Below are 22,639 nucleotides of genomic sequence, written 5' to 3'. Positions count from 1 at the left end.
AGAGATAACTTTGTTTTAAAGATAAACATTGACAATAAATCATGTCAATTAACAAGCCTCTCTTTAGATTGACTTATTAATCACATGGAACCAAAAAAAATCACCATATATATGTTTATTCGGCCAAATATTAGTCTACCTTTGGGTCGGCTAATACCCACATTAATAAACACATAAACTATATATTTTGATAATAAGAATTGACAATATATCATGTCAATTAACAAGCCCATCTTTCGAGTGACTTATTAATGACATGTAACCTAAAAATTGTCGCATATTTATCACCAAACATGTATTTATCCGGCCAAATATTAACCTACCTTTGGGTCAATTAATATTTGCATTAATAAACACAAACTATAAAATTTAAGTTCTCTGTAAATTAATTTTCATAAAAATGATCACTTTGATGATATATTGTGTCAATTAATTTACTATGAAAATAAATAAACGTGTCATAATTGTAGTTTATTGACAATTAACCTGAAATATTTTGAATGTGTCTACCTTTAGGTCGAACACGGTTCACATAAACAATATCATATAAAACTTTAAGTATTTATAACCAAATTGATTAAAATAATAGATATCACTTTGGTAACAATATTATATTAATCACTAACCAGACATGATATTTATAAAACAAAATATTATTTATTAGGTTTTATATAAGAAATTGCAACGATAGCAGAAAATCAACATTATCAAAATATGAAGATTTGTTGCAACGAATGTATCGTGGGAATTTAAAACATCTCAAAAGCACTATAAAATGTTTGAACTTAAATGAAATGTAGTACATCGATAATATAAAATATAAAACAAGTGTGATATGCTAAATACCGATTTTGTTATTTGACCATTTAGAATTTATTTTATAAAAACCAAAATTTGATTTAATCTCATGTTTCAAATTAAAGTCATGTGTAATATGACAAATACACATAAGTGGCTATATGATCCGGAAAATCCCAAAATAAATGTCAAATCCAAAGAGACTTGTAGGAATTGAATTGAGTGCTTGAAGAAAGAAGATTTGAAAAATCAACTCGATTGTTCGTAAAATCAATCTGATCATTGGCATCATCATTATCACCGTGAGGAGGATCATCCGAAACCTTTGTGGTCACGTTAAGACAACTTGTAGCTTAAAATGTCATTAACCAAATGAGTTGTATCATCTTTCACACAAATATATTGCAACATAAAACGCAGAACATATAAACTTTTAATATCCAATACGACAACAATAACTAATTCATGCATGACTTCAGGTCCCAAAAATAAAATAAATATACATGTGAACACTGCCTCAGAATATATCAGATTTGAAGAAACAAAAAGGTTTACGAAATTACACCACAAACATTACATGAATGTGTCATTTTTATACATGTAGAACTGCCAATGGGATTGACAACCCACATAAAGCAAACTAATTTCATTATGAAAAATAAATGAAAACAAAATTTGCTAATGCCATAAAAACATATATGGCTAATCTCACATACCTTTCATATAGTTTCGTATCTTTACTTACAACAAGAAATTTAAAAAAAAACTTATCAATATTTTATTAGAAGGAAAATGGCACACATAGTTTGATAGTTACATCAAATATCAGTGTTCTAAAAGGCGCGCCATAACGTGAGGAGTGGCTTCGCTATTACGAAAAGCTTCATAATGTTACTGTTAGGCGTGGCGCGTGGCAAGACGTGATATTGTGTGTTATGGCGCGTTATGGCGTGTTATGGCGCGTGTTTTTTCGTTTGAGACACAGTTTTTTGCTCTTTGTTATTTCTTTTCAAATCGGAGATACAAGTATTGTGGTTTTTGTTAACTTTTTCTTATTAGTTATTGATCTAACACTTCTAAAAAGTAGTTATATTTAATATAAATTTATATTTATGTGGTAATATAATTTTATATTAATACAAAATCGCCGCCTTACATCACGCCTTGAAAAACGCCGTGGCTCGCCATGGCTCGTTAAGCTTGAGGCTTGGCCTTGCCGCCACGCCACGCCTCACGCCATTTAGAACCTTGTCAAATATGCATCACATATACAAATTGTCTACCGTACTGGAATTTTTTTAAAAATAAAGCAACATGCGGATTTATACTTGACAGCTCAAACAAAAAGCTGCTAAATAGTACAAGCAAATTGAAGATTTTAAGTAAAATAATGATTCAACTGTACAAGCAAAAGCTCATATACATATGATTGCTTTGAGTTTTCAAGCATGACATTAACCAGAATTGCCTTTTTAGAGTCTTTCAGTTTGACAGGTCAAGAAACAAACAGGTAGGGTATATATTTGTATATTTTAAATGTTGGATTAATGTCTAAGTCCATAACTATTTTGGTATGTACTTGACCCGATGGTGCATGATCCTTTTGGGTTGCCTTCACCAAAGCAACTTGATAGGATGAATTGTGGAGAGAAAGGATTAATTATGATTTATTAATATATTATGAGAATAATATATTAAAGGAGAAATCATATTGTTTAATTAATATTAGTCAAGAATTAATTGATAATTAATTTTGTGGCTAAAAGAGATTAATTAAACTTAAGGGACTGGAACTGTAATAATAAGATAATTGCATTTGAGCTATGGATTACCTTGGAATAATAGGCTGGACGAATTCTATGGGGAAACCCATTAGAAATCGTCCAATGGATATTCTAAAAGGGTCCATGGGCTGCTTAGGGCTTAAGCAGCCAGATTAGGGTTTCCTAGTTGAAAACCCTAATAGCCTACATGTATATATAGTACCCTTATGCCCCAAAAACGTGGCTAAGAGTTCATCTAGGGTTTTGGACGTTCTTGGGCAGCCTCCTCTCTCCTTATTCTTCATCCTCTTGCTCTTGGTGTTTGTGAACAATTAGAGGAGTGACACTCGTGACTCTAAGCTTTCTAAAGTCATTACAAGGAGGATTTGAGATTGTTATTACTACACAACAATCAAGGTAAGATCTAAAAACCCTTTCACATGTTAATATGATTAATTGTATGCTAGATGTATATAAACACTAATGTGAGAGATGGAAAGGATCTTGAGGATCTTGAGTCAAATCGAGAACTCAACCCACAAGATAAGTAAATATTCTATAAATTGGTCCATCAACAATTTATATCATTACCATAATAACTAGATTTAATGATAACATTATATATATATATATATATATATATATATATATAATGTGCTCCCATAATTATCTAACATATAATACTAGAATTGGTAAAATTTTCAAACTAGGATGTATTATAGGAAGAAAACTTTTGAACATATAATGTTATAACTAGTAACCAAAATCAAACAATAATATATTTTTTTTTCAAAGTATAATGTCTTAAGACGCTAGATATTAAAAGTTCAATGTCTTAATATGTTAGATGTTGAAATTATAACGCTATAACTAAAAGTATAATGCTAAAACTTTTTCAAAGTATAATTACTTAATAAAAAAATTAAGTATAATGCTATAACCAGCAATCAAAATAAACAATTTTAAAATTGCAAAATACAATGTCTTATAGGTTTGATTGTTAATGTATAATGTTATAATGGAAAATAAATTGTTATTATTGTTTATATTTTCATAACTTTATAAGAAAATAATTAAAGCTACAATGTCTTGATAGGTTATATATCGATAGTATAATGCTATAATCAAACATGTTGGATTTTAATGCCTAAATATGTTATATTTTTAAAGTGTAATGTTATATATAGTTACCTTTTCTAAAGTATAATGTTATATAGCTAGATTTCTAAAATATAAATAGATACATCTTTCACTTGTTTTTCAAATTTTCAGTATGGCAGTAAATTGGAATAATGTTATATATAGTTACATTTTACTAGTATATGTCTAAACAGAAGAATATATAAACATATAATATCCTAATTAAAAAATATTAGAAATAAAAACCAACTTAAAATTTTCTAAACATAACAACAAAAAGTAATTATAATTACAATATCTTAATAGGAAAAAGTGAAAGTATAATTCAACTATTGGTAATCAAAACTAAATTCTAGATTTTCAAAATACAAATGTCTAAATAGGACAAAAACAAAAGTACAACATTTTAAATTTTAATAGGTTGGACTTTGAAAGGAAAAATATTAAAACGGAAAGAATAACAGTGTAATAATTTGTAAGAATTTAATTTTAAATTTTTTAAATAGAAAAAAAACTTTAAACTACATTGTCTTAATCTAAAAAATAAAATGTATAATGAAAAATTTTGTAACATATCAAAAAGTTTTTTATTTTAATAGTAAAATATCTTAAAAATGGAAAAATACTAGAATATCTTAATATCCTAATAGGTTAAATTTTAAAAGTGTAATGTTATAATTGGTTAGATTTTCAAAACACATTGTCTCAATGGGAAAAAATTAATGTAGAATATCTTAATAGGTTAAAAATTCTAAAGTTTAATACATTAAATGAAGTATAAGTGTATAACACCACAATTGGTTAGATTTTGGAAGTACAAAAACAAGTTAATAATACAATTTGTTGACGGGAGAAAAGGTAACATAAAACAAACAGGTTTAGTGTTTCAAGGTACAACGTTTTGATCATCGAAAAAAATTACAATTTTGTAATAGTTTAATGGTATAAGGCTATAACTAAAGTAAAATACTAGAAATTGTTCTATTTTAAAGTACAATATCTTAATATGTTGGAGATTAAAAGTACAATGCCTCGCTTACATTTAATGTTAATTACCTTATATGTAAACTTTGTGAGTGTGCATATTATCCTAGCTATGACTTAAGGGTTTCTTGCAATGTTAGGAAGCCATACTTTCTTTGTTTGGATACTCTCTCACGATGACTATGTGAGACACTTCTCATTTTATCAATTTATGACTTTTGAGGTTGAAATATGGGATTAACTTAGAAAAGGGTTAGAAGCACATTGTATTGTATCTACATACACTTTTTATGACTATAATGTTATTTTGGTTAGGACTAAAATAATGATATTTTTATTACAACTAAAATGATGATATTTCGATATGACTAAATGATGATTTATGATTTATACTTTTATTTGAGAATGACTTATGGTTTATTAATGACACGTGATTAAAGATTTCCAAGAGTTAAAGACTTTCCTACTCATAAATTATTAAAGACTCAACTTTTATTAAAAGTTTTACAAATGATTTTGGGGATTTCTCATTGGTGAAAGGATAATATCAATTTCTTTGACACGTATTCAAGTGATAGTAGCAAATGAAGACTTGGAGGACAACTTGGATTTTAGGACACATTGTTGTGTGGTTACTTAAATTATTGTTTTTATGTTTTGATTGGCTAACTCTCCTCTAAAGTACTTCTAAAATGGGTACTTGTTAGGTGCATTTCATGCACCCATTTTGTAGCTTTATTCCATAAAAGTGTATTGCATTTATGTTTAAACTCATGCATTTTGCATGTTTTACGGGATTTTTCATGAGGCAATTTCATTCACACATTATTGTGATATTTCAGGGACTTTTGGAGGTAGGATATTGTTGGAGGAGGTAAATAAGAGTTGCGGACAAAATTTTGGGACTTGCGAAGCACCGAGGAGCAAGATATCAAAGAAATGAAGATTTGGGCTTTACAGACGTTTACACGGCTGTGTAAATGGAAGCCTTGCATTTACATGCCCGTGTAAACGTAGATTTCTGCACAGTGTATTTTTGCATTTACGCGGGCGCGTAAACGACAGTGTTAATTTACGCGGGCCGTGTAAACGTAAATGCGAGTTTTAAAGCAGTTTTTCACCATTCTTAAAGGGAGAGGGGGGGGGGGGGGGGGAACCGATTTTTTTCTTTAGGGGTCGACTTTTTGAGTAGAGAAGGCGATTTTCTTAATGATTTTGGAGTTAATTAACACTTGGGAACATTTGATTTCACTTTGTAAGAACTTTAATTTCATTTTCTAGATTTGTGATCTTGTTCTAGTCATGAGTGGCTAGAACCCTAGTTTCTCCAACTTCATGTCTTGACTTTTTAGTTGTGATTTCAATCATGTGATTTGATATTTGCTTCTAATTCCTACCTAGTGAATTTGATTTTGTTTCAATTGAATGTTTGGTTCTAATTGTGATTCTTGTTGGCCATTTGAATTAGGGTTAGGTCATTCAAGTTATCTAATTGCAAAATCCGTAATTGTTTTGTGATTTGGACTAAGTAACAAACACTAAATTGATTTCCATTGAATGAATTTAGTGTAAATCTTATTCACATACTCTTACACTCCCGATCTTGTGATTAGTATTGGGTGTTGTTGGGAACATTCACATAATTCTTATCGCAACCTTTTGATTTCTATCTAAGAGCTTGTTTAGACTTAAATTTGAAGGTTAGGTTATTTTCAAAGAGTTTGTTTTGAATCTGACAACTTGGTGAATGGGAAGTGTTAGAACTTGTTAACACTTTCAAGTACCAACTTAGGTGGAATTGAGTAGATATCATTTCATCCTTGGAATCACATTACTAGATTGTCTTGCATAGAATTGGAGTTCTCACAAATCGTGAATTTGTTTCATTTAATTGATCATTTACTTATTTCTTTATCCTATTGTTTAAATCATTGCATACCAACACCCCATTTATGTGACAATTATTGTACCTTCCGCAAAAAGTTATAAACATTTGTTCCGTGTCTCTGTGGATCGACCCTACTTACTTTGTATTAAATTTTTAGTACAAAGTAGTAGTGTTTAAGGAGTTATTTTACCCCTTTATTTGTTGGGTTTGACACGCCAAACAAATTGGCGCCGTTTCCGGGGACACGGTGTTACTAATTGTTTATGCCAAACATTTTGTGAGCACGTACATCTAAAAAAACATAAAAACGTCATGGAAATGAACACTCCTTACATTAAAGACCAACTTTCTGAGCTATCCCAACTAGTTATGATGATCGAAAATGACCTAAGTGTGCAGCCCCCACCAATTCCTTACGATTTTTTTCACTCAAAATGGACCAAATACCAATATGTGTCCATATTTACAAGGAGAATGGGAAGAAATAAAAGAAATGGGAAGCTACTACTCGCCAAACCAATGGAGTTATGATCAACCACAACATGATCAATGGTGGGACAACAACCAAGCTTGGGGAAACAACCAATACCAAAACTCATACCAAGCTTGGGGAAATAACCAATACCAACAAACTCCATAGTTCCAACAACCATATCCTCCACCTCCTCAACAACCTGAAATGTTGAGCATGTCCTTGGAAGTCATTGTCAAAAGCATTATCACTACTACCCAAATCTTCCAAAAAAACAACCAAAGCTAGCCTCAAAAGCTTAGAGCAACAAATTGCACAACTTACTCAATCTGTGAATATAATGGAAGCTCAAGGCAAATTACCATTGCAAACTTCTTGGAATTCTTTATCTTCCTTCATAGATCATATGGTGATCCAAATGATTAGTCATGGTTTGTGTCATGAAGATTAAAACAAATAATTACACATCATGGTTCTTCATCTTTTTTTTTCTGGGTTTTATAGTGATGGGATTCTTCATTTTCTTTCATGGGTTCTTCTTCTTGTTCTTGTTAGTTGCTTTTGATGTTCTTAAAGTTTAGAATAAAATAAATAATCATATAAAAAACTAATAATTCTAGATTAGAAAAATCAATTTCAAAATATATTTTTTATAGTGTGCCACATGGACAGTCCTATGTGGACACAAATAGGTATCAAACCCTATTTTACCAGCTATAGCATGTCACAATAGGTACAACTTTAATGGTACTTTCCGACATAAGCCCTGTACTTTCCAACATAAACCCTACACGGGCTTTATTTTTGTGCACATAAGCTAACTTGTTTTTTTTTAAGTTTATTGCAATTTACACAAAAGTAATTTATTGTAGCTTATAAGCTTAGCTTTTTGATAAGCTATTTGAGATAGCTTATTGATAAGCTAGCATTAAACACTGCCATAATATTAGGGAGTTGTGGTTTTATACGACAACTGGTTGTGGTTGAGTTAAACCAAGCAAAACTAACAGGCATGATCAACTGAAGCTTTGAGCTCAACAGCTGAAGATGAGCCACTGATTCCCCCGCTATGTGCCACCCTTTTCTTGGCATCTTTAGCCCAACCCATGAGTAGTGGTTTTATATGCTCCGCAAATATTGCTGACTTGAAATTAGTTCCCATCTACAACATATCATCATCATCATCATCATCATCATCATCATCATGACACCAGATCAGCATTAAAGCATAAAAATTCAGATATTGAAACATGTACAACAATAACATACCTGTGTCAGTAGAGCATAAAGTGGTAGAGTGCTATAACTGCACAAAACCTGAATGAATACCCTGAAATAAAACGACATGATATTTTTTAGTAAATGGTTTATGTTATTTTACCAGTATAAGTAGTTTACTTTACCCAATGATGAGTCGCGGGATAATGTAGCACAGTTTCCCCATGATGCAAGAGTCAAAGCCAAATTGAAGCTATTACAGAAATGAAAAGCATGAGATGTCAATTTTTTTAATGTGTTTCCAAAGAAGAGAAACATATGCGTACATACGTACCCATATCCAGAAGAGGAATGCAATCTCAAAGGAATTTTGAAAGAGGATGAAATGCATTAAGAAAAGAAGGATTCTTGGCTGGTTAAACCAAAAGTGATCATCCTTGGGTTCTATCAACACTTTGTGGCCTTCTTCGGCTATATGTTTCTCAGACACCTCATAAGCCAACTGAATAATTATGTGCTCCAGCTTCGTTCCCACAGCTAGTAGAAGCTGAAAATTTTACAAAAACATTTTTCTGTTAACTCATTTCACTCAAATTGACTTCTAACTTATGGGGACTACTTACAATGAATGGGGCAAAAGCTATCCAAAAATATGTATGCCAACCTGCAGAAAAACCCAAGAGTCAAAAACCGTTAAAAGTATACAACAATCATCCCTTCTTTCCTTTCTTCATCAATGTCATTACATACCATTAATGTTCATCAACAAGAATATGACCACGAATAACCACAGATACCAGCTGCAAACAACAAAATCAGAAATTAAAACCCTTGTGCATCTATGTAAAAATGTTTTTAGAAATAAAGAAACCACTTGCCTGATCCCAAGGGCTTCTTTAAAATCATCTTCCAGGGCGCGTATCATGTACTTGTGAAAATTGAACTTCGGGACCCCCTTGCAATGATTCTATCAAACAAACGGATATAATACACAAGTATTACAAATAATACCACCTCATTCTTCCACTTAACAAATTCATTCATCCACATAAGACATAACATCCTACAAGTCAATGAAGCATATATTTTATGTGGATGAATCATATTTTTATCACCTCTCTTTGAGTTAGATCCTTACTGTAATAAATCCCAAACGCAGTGCCACATAATCTGACTTGGTCACAGACCAGTAAAATTGCTTGAAGAAAGAATGCTGTAATGTTCTCAAAAAATAAAAGTCAGAAAAAAAAAACAAACAAATCTAGCAATTCAACGACTTTTTTTCCATTTAGTTCTATTGGGGTAACGATGTCCACATAAAATGTTACATGGATAACATCTTCTTTTCTAGACTAAATAAAAAGTTTGAATAACTAAATGACCGTTTTACTCCAACACTCCAACAAACAATTTTCACATTATTAATCAATTTTAGCGTGGGAAGGGCTGGGAGCAAAAAAGTAGGGCAAATAGATAAAGGGAAGAGTCGCCATCAGATGTCAGTATACATTAAGTCAAGTTTTTTGGTTTAACCCGTTAAGGCATTATGTTCAGATTAGGGACTGTTTCTTTTTTACTTAACGAGCTTAATGGGTTAAGCACAAGCACTTAATCTGGAGAGCTAATACATGTATGTTTCTTTTTGACTTAATCAGAACATAAAAACTTAACTGTTTATTATTTATTTAACATGCTTAATGGGTTAAGCACTTAATCTTCACAGCAATATATGATTATTTTTACTTAATAAGGACAGAATGACTTAATGGGTTAAGCTATATATGATTGTTTTTTACTTATATAATCAATGACGCTACTTACCAGCCAGCCTCGGATGGCTGAGCTTCCTCCAATACCCAAGAATCTGTTCTTGAAGAAATCATCAGCCTCTTCAACAAAGCTCACTTTCCGCTGCAAAACTGTAGAGCATCGTGATTATAAGTTTAACTCATAACAATGTGTGTAGCGTGTGAATATATAAAACCTAAATAGTTCAAATCTGTCTGTATTTTTAGTCTAAATTTTTAAAATTTGATGTGAATATATAAACTCATGATTCCCAAAAGTTGTCTTTGCTCTATGAGGATGTTACCTTTAAGCATTCTCTGTAAATGATCAAATTACCCTCAATAAAAAAATTTATATTTCTTATTTCTTATTATGCTTTTGACATTTAACATTTTAACATGGACCCACCCACGGATCAATAAAGAACCCAAAAAAATCTTGATGATCAAATTAGATTTTTACACACAAATAAATTTGATGATCAATTCAAGAACCCTAAAAGTGGTGTTCCATAAATGTGATGATCAATCAAGAACCCTAAAATTCCATAGTGGATCAGGAAAACTTCTTCTTTGGTACTACCTAAAACGGACCATCAACCAGAAAAGATAAATGCTCTGTTAGCAACAGTTTTCTGTAGCAAAATCGAATAGAGAGAACACGACACAAATAATGGGTGCTTTTGGAATTTTGAAGTGATTTAAATAGAAAGGGGACGGAGATGCAGTCGTGCTTAATTCCTTCTGCAGCGTCGACTTCTGGTGGTGTTTAAGACATGGTGGCTGGGGAAGATGAAGTAGTTAGGATTCAATCGCTTGGTGATTTTCTGGTAGAGGCAAGGAAGTGGGAGGGGCGATGGAGGGTCGATGACGGTGTTTGGGTTTGAACTGTTATGGGTTTAAACCGAAAAAATCGGAACTGGAACGGGAACGGTGAAATATATAGAACGGGGTCTGGGTTTAAAAATTGGTTTTATCCGAATTTTGGGTAATCTGGGTTTGGATCCATCGGGTCCGGGTAAATCGGGTCTAAAATCGGAACCGGTGTTAGGAACCGGAATCACTTTTAGGGAGGGAACCAGTTTTTTGAGACGTTTAAAAGATACATATCTTTTAAACTATAAATTTTCCATTTTTAGTTTTATATTCATTGACTTACAGTCCCTAAAGTCGAGATATCAAAGCTGAAAGTTTTTAATTTTTCAGTTTTTTTGAATTTTGTGAAAGTTTAAAACATGCATATCTAATTCGTTTAAGTCAGATTGACATGTGTTTTTTTTACAACTTGTAGTTTAGAGTTTCTACATGAGTTTAGACTATAATTTTGTCATTTTGGGATTAATATTCAATGATTTACAGTCCCCCGAAGTTGGATATCAAAACTGAAAATTTTCAATTTTTCAACTATTTGTTTTTGCACTTTGTATTATGTGAAAATGTTAACACATGCATATCTCATTCGTTTAAATTCGGATTGACATACAGTCTTTTCTAGAGTGTAGTTTAGAGTTTGTATATGATTTTAGACTATATTTTTGTCAATTTTGGTTTCATTTTCAATGAGTTACAGTCCCCTAAAGCCGGGATATCAATATGAAAATTTTCAAAATTCAACCAATGAAGTATTAAGTAATTATCAAAAAATTCCGGTTTTTTCGGATTTTCCGGTTCTAAACCCACTTTATCCGGTTCCAACCTACTCACTTTGATGTTTCCGGGTTTTTCAGTTCTAGAGCCACTTTACCCCGTACCATACCCAGAACCGACCGAAAACAGTTTCTATATACCGGTTCGGTTCCCGGTTCTACAAAATCCTGTTAACCGGTTCCGGGTTTTTCGGGTCCGAGTCCATCCAGTCCGGGTTTGGACCCACTTTCATCCCTACTTTTAACAAAATGTTTATTCATGTGATAAAAAAATGAGTTTTAAAAAAAAGTTAGGATTAGTTTTTGTGATGATAAAGTAATATGTCAATAAATTAAAAGTTGTTTCGTATAAAATAATCTTTTTAAAGCTACTTTTGGTTAGACCAAAGGGTATATTCATCTTTCACGACTAAGTTTTTAATTATTATGTCAGTTTTTCACTTACTTATATTTCATCTATCAAAAGCCAGAAAATAGTTAAATTTCACTACCTTTCAACACCTTTAATTTTTTTTAAATATATTTTATATAAATTTATATTCGTTTTGTAAGGAATTAAAAACCATTAAGTTTAATATAATTTTTTTTAATTTTTTAGTATATATATAATTTAATAAATATTTAAAAAATAATAATAATAAAATGTTAACCAATCATACAAGGAGAGAAAGGGCAGGGTAGCCTCCCCTCACCCTTACCCGCACCGTAGGGGTGTCATAAAAAACCAAAACCGAATAACCAAACCGAACCAAATGAAGTTTGGTTCATTTGGTTCGGGTTATTTGGTTTTCGGTTAATTTGGTTTGGTTAACCGAATAAGGATACCTTATTTGGTTTGGTTTTGGTTAAATTTTCATTGTTTTGGTTAAACCGAAAAAAACTAATATATATAAATATATATATATATATATATATATATATATATATATATATATATATATCAACATTTTATATATAAATTTATTGATTAGTTACTAAGATTTCCATGACTTTCTCAATTATTAACCAATAAAAAGTTATAATTGTTTTATATTTTGTATTAAAAAGCAAAAACAAATTAATCAAATAACTTTTAGTTGTTTCTTTCATTTTCATATACGATTAAAGTTAAATTAACTTATCTCTACAACTTGAATATAATATTTTATATATTAATGTAGTTTCTTTGTTTGGTAATAGTTAAATAAGTTTTTTTTTCTTTTAGTTTAATATTTATTTTTACGTGTTGAATTTTATTCAGTTTAATCGTTAAACTGAACCGAATAAACCGAAACCGATTAAACCGGACCTTATTTGGTTTAGTTATGGTGAAATTTAAAATGTAAAAAAACCGATAAAACCGAACCGTATTAACCGAAAACCGAAAAACCAAACCGAATAACACCCCTACCCGCACCCCTAAACCGCGGCGACAGTGTAGTGTTCCAGTTGCAGTTCAAATTCCCGCAAACCTCTTTCCACTACATACCCTCCAGCCTTAAAAAACCAAAACAATTTCAAAAAGTCAAATATCACATGTTTTTTAAAATCTATTTTTTTAAAGCTAATCGAAAAACTATTTTAAAAAATATTTTTCAATTTGCCAAACAATTTTTTTTTGATTTATTGGTTTTTCAAAAAAATAATAAATCAATAAGCTATTTTCAAAAACAACACAGACCCTCATAAACCATAAAAGGGGAGGAAGAGATGAAAGAAGAAGTTAACTGGGAGCAAGAGTCGATGGAATGAACTCAATGAAGGGTGGGTGGGGTTAGGTTTAATAGGATTTTTTATTTAAAATTAAAATGTTTTTTTTTTTATTAATTTTAAGTAAAACATAAAAAATGAAAACTAATAAAATAATATTAAAGTGTAAAATTGTAAATTTAGATCAAATTTATAGAAAAATAAAACCATAACCAAATACATAATTTGAAATCATAAGTACCATGTATAACAAAAAAAAAATTATGGACAAAACTAGAAACACCAATGACCATTTATATAGTTTTGTCTTTTTTTCTAAAATAAAAAAAATAGATATAAATATGATGAAGTTACAAATTTAACATTTTTAGTCTATAGTTTTTTTCAATTGGGTTGAAGAGAATCTAATCATTTTACACGTATTTAATAGAAATTCATAAATGATAACAATCCCGAAGATCAAACATATGACTGTTGAAAACTACAAGCACATCAATTTTTGGAAATTTAGATAGATGTAAAACACAAAAACACAAGCTATAATTTATTATTATGAGATTTTTTAATATGGGACACATATAAAAAATATTAATTATGATAAATATTATAATAACTAAATATGAAATGCAGGGTCAGTCGAAACAGTAGGCAATCCGGGCGACCGTCCATGACCCATGTCTCAAAGGGGTCCAAAATTTTTAGGTTTTATAGTGTATATATAAAAAAATATATATTATTCAAATGATTTTTAGGGTCTAAAATTGGTTTAAACTTAAATTAACTCAAAAGATAAACAATTTGGATTGTTTGTTATTGTTAATTGAACGCGTTTATAATAAAAGATAAATGATATATTTTTTAATCTTTATTAAATTTGTCTTTAAGAGACCATTTTTTCGTTTTCCACAGGTCCCATATATATTTGGATCGGTCCTGATAAAATGTATTAATTATAGAAAATATTGTTATATTTTTAATGAACATTTAATTCTTTATTAAATTTGTCTTTAAGGGACTATTTTTTCGTTTTCCATAGGTCCTATATATATTTGGATCGGTCCTGATAAAATATATTAATTATAGAAAATATTATCATATTTTTAATGAACATTTAATTATGGTTGATACATTTTTCATAAATAATATTTTTTATATGTTTGTTTAAGGTAGAGTAGATATTAGGAAATTCATATTTTAAATAATAATGATTAGTCCATGTGTTATATTTAGTTCATCTTTTGACGTCAGCATCATCTTCCATGTTTTAAATTTGGATAGATGTAAACAAATGACGATGACCAAACTATGATTTAGTGTACTTTAAATAAAATATTAATCTATTGTAGTATAAGTAGTTAGTCTTATAGGTTATATACTTATATCTATTTTTTTTATCAATATGTGTTATGTTTATTAACTCTTTTATTTTTTAACGCATAACGATAAAAAATTATAAAAGATTCAACTTACTAAATAAACATATAAGATTTGTAATCATTAAATTGTTTTATTGATTTAAACTAAAAAATTAATAATATAAAAATTACATCACTTCTAATTAAAAAGCATAAACCTAAATAATAAATAGAAATAACTAGTTCTTGTCAACTATTAGCTTAGTTATCCTCCTCAATAAATGAAAGTTTTTTTTTGTCACATGTCATCTTCTCCTTCATTTGGACACATGACATTTTCTAAAAATTTTTAATTTTTTATTTTCCACTTGTCATTTTATTGTATTTTCATTTTATTAAATTAAATTCCACATTTAATATGTATGGTAATATATATGTAAGATATTTATTAGAAATGATTTATATACGTAATGTATTCAATGTATTAAAGTCTCATTAATTTTAATAATTTAAATTTTTTCTTATTTTTCTTATAAATTCAAACTTCTCAAATTGTTAAAATTTCATATTTAATTTTTTTTTTTAAATAAACCCATGTAATACATGGGTCTCACACCTAGTGTAAATATATTTCACAAAATCTAAGCCAATGTTATGTGTTTCTCGATTAGGTAGTTTCCAAAGATTATATTAATATTATTAGGAATCGGATTCTCTTTTTTGTTCATAAGATGGTTGAATATTGGTTTCATCATAATTATATATAACATCATTTTTGTCTTCTAAAATTATATTATGTAATATGATGCAAACATATATTATGTTTCTTATATTATTATTATTTTTGAAGACAATGTTCGTGATGGATTTTTCACACTGTCAACATTGCCTAAGGACTCCAAAGGTTCGTTCCATATAATTATTTATAAATTTTTGTGTTGCCTTAAACTTTATTCGTTTATAATCTTATTGATATGGGAATTGACAGATGTAGCCCACTTAGAATATATCCATTAGCTTAATAATACATGTGCTTGTATCATACTCCATTAACTTCAAGTGAGTGTTATTTTTGTAAAATTTAGTTGATTATTGATGACTAGTCAAGAACATTGATATCATTATTTGAATTGACAACACAAAAGAATGAATGCATTCTTATAGAATTATCGGTAGGTGCTCATGATCACCTTGGATTTATTGGCATTGTCATGTAGGGATGTGTATTTGGACCGAGTACCGAAAACAGAAACTCGGACCAGACCGACCTGTATTTGGACCGAATAAGTTATTTGGGTCGATTCCCGGGTATCTATTTTAGCATAATTCGGTTATCGGGTTATTCGTTATGGGTTACCCGAATAAAGGTCGATTCTCGGGTATCTATTTTAGCCTAATTCGGTATCTATTTGGGTCGATCCCTATTGACACTTGTGTATTGTTGATCGAAGTTTCACATCCCTACCCAATACCGATCAAAAGAAAAACACTACTAAAATTGAACTCCATCGCCGCCCTAACAGTTCATAATCGATACCTAATTGGATTAATTGATTTATCGCCGCTTCCTAATTGGATTGATTGAGCTCCATCGGCCTTGCCAGACAAAAAAAAACCTTCTAGGCTTCTCTTACTCCTTGCTTCCTATTGTGATCGGTCACAAAGAAAACATCTACTGTAAAATCGAACTCCACTCTACTTTCAAGAAATTGAATTCCATTCTTCATCTCGTTTTATTTTGGTTGTTCGGGTCATTTCAGTTTATTTGGATTATTCGGGTCATTTTGGTTCAAAATCATAGTGTACATGTTATTTCGGTCCTTTCATGTTAATAACCGAACCGAAACTCGTATTACCTGAACCGGACCGGTCCTGTATTAGTATAATCGGTCTAGGTTTCGACTCCAGTTTTTCATCTAATTTGGGTTTCGGGTTTTTCGGGTTCGGTCCAGTTCGGATCGATTCCGACCCAAAGCACATCCCTGTTATCATACATTAGGGAAGTTTATCCATGATCAATGTTTCCTAGCATTCATGGGAAGCATGCTTGGACTCATGCACATCAATCAATTTTTAAATGTCATTCCATGTAGTGCGGATGTGTCATAATATGTGATGAAGCATGGATATGCGTTTTTGTAATTGATTAAAACCACTTCTACTTCTCGCATATTATGTTGATCGAAAAATTGAAACTCTCTCTTTAAATCATTAACTATCCATAGGAATAGTTGTTTGCTTCTGGCACTGTTGCCTAAACATGTTAGCATTATATATCGCATCATCGGAAAAATAGTCTTGCAGGACTATCAAAATTTTAAAAGGAAAAGGGAAACGAATGGTGAAGCTGGAGTCGGGCCGGGCTAGATCGCTCCTATGCAGGGCTTGGAATTTTTTTTCAAGATTTAACTCCAAATCGTTAGGATTTATTTATATATAAATCTACTTCTTGATGGTAATCTGTAATAATCTGGTTTGTTAGAATATTTGGTTATTAGTCGACTTCAAATATTAATGCTAATATCTTGCATATGATGATATGAATTTTGGTAAAACGGAAACCTTTTTTATTTTTATTTTTATTATTATTATTATTATTATTATTATTATTATTATTATTATTATTATTATTATTATTATTTTTGCTTTAAGTATGTTTGACCAGGCTATAATGTAACTTAAATATATCCATTTTGTAATTATCTCAAATAAATTAATGGTACTGACTTTTGGATCACTAATTCACTATAGCTAGAGATTTCTTTATGAAGTTATTTTAATTAGATATATTAAACTATGCATGTATCAGTCAAACCTGTGTGGATGTCTTTTTATAAAAAAAATAGAAAACTAAAAGTAGGTTGGTCGACAGATCGAATGATAGATAGACATGTAACAATCCGATATTTTATATCCCTAACAAGTTACCCTTTTAGATATCCCGACAGGAAGACACTCAAATCATGAAGTTCATTAAAAACATGCGTTCTTTAAGCGATTAACATCTGCTAAATTTGTCAAAAAAATCTATATCAAAGTAGACCGTTTCAACCATTAATAATTTATGACACGTCATAATTAACCCTTACCTTGTAGGGTATCAAAATCATCTTCTGTGATAGATTCTTCCCAACGCTCCCATTCTCGCATCTACTCCATTATAATGAATCGAAGAATCATGAATGTTACAAGCAAAAATTAAAACATTGATTGAAAGGAATCGCACACAAAAGATTTTGTCGTGGATAACAATTAGAGGACTCGTACAGCTAAATTGTCGTATGACTGTTATGTACATTAATCATCTTTTTTGTCATACACGGGAATTTAATTGTACTTGCCCTCTAATTGTTATGTATGATAAAAATATGTTGTGTGCGAATAATTCTCTTATTGAACCATGCATGTACTAACCTTCACCTCTCCAAATATAACGGTGATGACAGAAAAGGTCACGTGAACAACCGCAAGAATAAAAATGAAGATGTGTAGATGATGCAACGCCTCAAGAGATAGTAGCGGGACCTTTTCCTGACATATTAAAACAGAAAGTGAAAGAAGCAAAAGCTATAAATTAAATGTTTATTGTTCATGCATGGCATGGATCATGAGATCATCTAATCTTCAATATATACGGAACAAAATGCATCTGTCATAATTAATCTAGAAAGAAATTTTTCAAGAAACCAAATAATGATATTAAAGATTGATCTAAATTAATTACCTTTAGAGCACAATAGCCCATGGCTGTTGTTTCTTCAGCAAGCAGATGACGAAGATGAGATGTACCCTGTAACTTGTCTCTTTCACTCAACGAGCATGGGAGAAGATGGTCGACTATACTCTTGTTCACACAAATCTTGATGATTTTAGACTGGAACACGGTTAACAGAAGCGAAATAAACCCCAACAGCATCAACTCTGCACCCACCCACATTAACAAAGATTCAACAAACTAGCTTAATTAAACCAAACAATATATATACGAGGATCGTCGGTGTCAAGAATATGGTATATAAAACTAGAACAAGAAAAACCTTCTTTGATCTTTTGCAGGGCTTCAAAAAGGGGCTTTTGATCTGCCTTCTTCAGTTTCTGCACACAAAGCCAATGGTTCATGATTGAACAAATATTAGTAGATTCCAATCCACATGCAAAGAAAAACGAAAAACAGACCTCGCCGGTGTAATGGAGTAGACGTTCGACAGCGATGGAAATCCCAACGATGACCGTACAAAGGGCGGCGACAACCCATGTGGGTGTGAACTCAAACGAGGTCCCTTCTAAACCACCCGCCATTGATTCAGTTCGATCTACACCAAATCAGCACTGAAACACCAGTTTCAGCAGCCAGTAGGGGGGTTTTCAGATTTCGTGAAGCTTCTTGCTCTGAGGGGTTGCTTATATTGAGTAGTCCTTGATCGATACTCTCGGTGTATATATAGTTGATCTCAGGGTGATTATGGGCCAGGGGGAGATGAACAGATATGGGCTACCTAGATGAACAGTAGAGAAGTATGTGGCGAAATGGAAAATAAAGGAAAATGTGAGCCAAACAAAAGTGAGTGAAGCTATCGCTGTTTTTGGAACTTCGAATTCCGAACATTCTCAAGGGAGTGTAAAAAAATGCATGCGTTTTGCCGGAAGAGGGGATACAAACGGTTACCCTTTTTGTTTGGACAAACGTTTTATTATTCTTTTACCATACAGTCAAAGATAAAACTTTTATTTTACATAAGACCAAATTACATATGGTCCACGTGCTTGGCATAACATACCATAATTGGTCCATATAATATTTTCTTGCAAAGATGGACCCTAAGTTTGAAAACCCTTGCAAAAATGGTACTTACGAGGAACAGGGGCGGATCCAAGGGGATCCCGGGGTAGCCCGGGATACCTCTCAAATTTTTTTCGGTAGTGTAATTTTTGTTTACGTATCCCTCAAAAAAAAATCGGTATAGTGTTGGAATCCTAAGTCATGTAGGACCTTGGAGACCAAACAATCAATAATATGGCAAGATTGGTCATATTTCCTAATTGAAAACTGATTCTACAAGTTGGTAGTATATATATGTATAGATACCGAGATATGGTTTGTACATACACACACACAAAACACAATATAGGTTTTGAGCTATTTTCCTATTAATCAAAGAGTTATTTTGATTATCTGTGTCTTTCAATCTTTAATTGGTATCAGAGCCTTGAGATCAATTCTTACCTGTTGACGAGTAAGGTTAACATGGCTGATACAGGGGGCGACGGAGGACCGGTGACTGTGAAAGAAACCGGATCAACTTCTGTTCAGTGTCCCATGTTGAATTCCACAAATTACATGGTCTGGTCACTGAGGATGAAGGTAGTTTTAAGAATTCATAAGGCATGGAGTGTGATTGACCCTGGAACAGAAGAGAATGAAGAGAAGAACTACCTGGCAATCGGATTGTTGTATCAAGCAGTCCCTGAATCCTTGATTATGCAGATCGGAGATGTGGATTCGGCAAAAACTTTATGGGATACGATTAAGGCTCGTCATGTTGGGGCCGACCGAGTAAAAGAAGCGCGCCTGCAAACCCTAACCGCCGAGTTCGATCGACTCAAGATGTTGGAATCGGAGTCAATTGATGAGTACGCCGGAAAATTGTCCAGTATCGCCTCGAAATCAGCAGCCCTCGGAGAAACCATTGATGAATCCAAGTTAGTAAAGAAATTTCTGAAAACTCTTCCCCGATCAAAATTCATCCATATCGTCGCCTCTCTTGAACAAGTATTGGACCTAAAGACGGTGGGATTTGAAGATGTCGTCGGAAGGCTCAAAGCTTACGAAGAGAGAATTAGGGAGGATGAGGTAAGTGATGGAGAACAATCGAAGGTGATGTTTGCGAAGAAGGCGACTGGATCTCAAAGTGGATCGAAGGGAAACTGGAAGGGATCGAATGGATCTACTGGGCACTATCAGACAAACGGATCAAATGGGTCAAAAGGAAACGGGTCAAACCAATACAAAACCAAAAGGTCCAATAATACGAGCCCAAATTCAAATAAACCCAATAATACTAATGACCCAAACCAAAAAATTAAAAATAAGAAGGATCGTTCAAAAGTTATTTGTTACCGGTGCGATAAGCCGGGTCACTTTGCGTCTCAATGTCCGGACCGAATCAAAAAATTACAAGAAAATAATTTTATTGAATATGACAATACCGACGATGCCGTATTTTTACACGAGACCGTATTTTTGAATGAAGAGAAGGTGATACCGTCTCGATACGACTCACAAGAAAACGATGTGTGGTATTTGGATAATGGGGCGAGCAATCACATGACAGGGAACCGGTCATTTTTCTCCGAGCTTGACGAAAGCATAACCGGGAAGGTTAAATTTGGAGATAATTCGTGTGTAAAAATCAAGGGAAAAGGTGCTATACTTTTCCAAGGCAAGAAAGGTCAACAAAGGCTGATGACAGAAATTTACTACATTCCGGATCTCAAGAACAACATTATAAGTCTCGGACAAGCAACTGAAGCCGGGTGTGATATTCGAATGAAAGACAACTTTTTAACCATGCACGATGCCGATAATTGCTTATTAATGAAAGTACAAAGAACTTCAAACCGCCTTTATAAAATAAAATTACAGATTGGAGTTCCTATTTGCCTACATTCAAGACTAAGTGAAGATGCGTGGCGATGGCATGCAAGACTTGGGCACATCAATTTCGAGTCAATGAAAAAGATGTCCAAAAAGGGTTTAGTCAAAGGGTTACCAAAATTAGATCATGAGAATCAATTATGTGAATCATGCTTAGTCGGCAAGCAAACGAGAAAGTCCTTCCCAACCATGACGACATACAAAGCGAAACAACCATTGGAGCTTGTTCACGGAGATTTATGCGGTCCGATCACGCCGGCAACCAAGGGTCAAAATAGGTACATTTTTACACTAATTGATGATTTTTCACGATTTATGTGGATTTATCTCATAAAAGAAAAGAGTGAGGCGTTTACACACTTCAAAAAATTCAAAGCTTTGGTGGAAAATGAAATTGGAAAGCCTTTGAAAGTGTTTAGAAGTGATCGAGGAGGTAAGTTTACCTCTCTCGAGTTTAATTCTTTTTGTGAGCAAAACGGAGTTAAACGCCATCTCACCGCCCCATACTCTCCACAACAAAACGGAATTGTGGAACGAAGAAACCGAACTCTTATGGACATGACACGAAGTATAATGAAGGCAATGCATGTTCCAAACTACTTATGGGGAGAAGCGGTAAATCACTCAACAAATCTAATCAATCGAGTTTACACAAGAGTCCTTGGTGATACAACTCCATACGAAAAATTGTATAAAAGAAAACCGAATTTAGAAAATGTTCGTATATTTGGGTGTCTAGCACATGCAAAAGTTGAACCGGTTAATCAAAAGAAGTTGGATGCAAGATCAAGACCACTAGTACATGTTGGTTCCGAACCGGGTACGAAAGCCTACCGGTTATTTAACCCGGTAACACAAAAAATAATCGTGAGTCGAGATGTTATTTTTGATGAAACCAAAGGGTGGGATTGGATTAAAGAAGCAGGAATCAACAATGAAGAACCGGGTTCATTCATAATACCATGGGACTATCCAAGAGAAGATGTGAACAACAACCAAGGAAACGATGTAAACAATGATCCAATTGAATCGGATCAAGAGATTGGAGACGGAGCGGATGTACAAGATAATGAACCACTAAATCCGGTAAATAATCATGATCAACAAGGAGCTGCAAACCAAAGACCTTCAAGAGCAAGAGTACCCCCAAGACGATTCCAAGATTATGAGCTTGATCTTGACAATCTCGAAGAACTCCTTCTAACAACCAATGACGAGCCGGTATCGGTTGAAGAAGCGAAGAA

At 32.2% G+C, this 22,639-nt stretch overlaps 1 protein-coding gene across 1 annotated transcript; it reads right to left on the bottom strand.

The window, feature by feature from the left end:
- Positions 1-7,817: 7,817 nt before the first annotated feature.
- LOC111878779 (MLO-like protein 1) lies at positions 7,818-19,224 on the bottom strand. Its single transcript, XM_023875286.3, has 14 exons — positions 18,917-19,224; positions 18,778-18,835; positions 18,465-18,661; positions 18,155-18,271; positions 17,830-17,890; positions 10,085-10,182; positions 9,402-9,476; positions 9,142-9,230; positions 9,014-9,063; positions 8,887-8,927; positions 8,598-8,810; positions 8,449-8,516; positions 8,315-8,375; positions 7,818-8,207 (listed from the first exon to the last, which is right to left on the bottom strand). Exons 1-14 carry the CDS (start codon positions 19,037-19,039, stop codon positions 8,049-8,051), a joined length of 1,410 nt encoding a protein of 469 aa, XP_023731054.1. The 5' UTR covers positions 19,040-19,224; the 3' UTR covers positions 7,818-8,048.
- Positions 19,225-22,639: the final 3,415 nt, after the last annotated feature.

The sequence above is a fragment of the Lactuca sativa genome, chromosome 5 (assembly GCF_002870075.4).
Source record: "Lactuca sativa cultivar Salinas chromosome 5, Lsat_Salinas_v11, whole genome shotgun sequence".
In the NCBI taxonomy this organism is placed as follows: domain Eukaryota; kingdom Viridiplantae; phylum Streptophyta; class Magnoliopsida; order Asterales; family Asteraceae; genus Lactuca; species Lactuca sativa.
The sequence above is the reverse complement of the archived record's forward strand: the minus strand, read 5'-3'. Positions and strand labels throughout refer to the sequence as shown.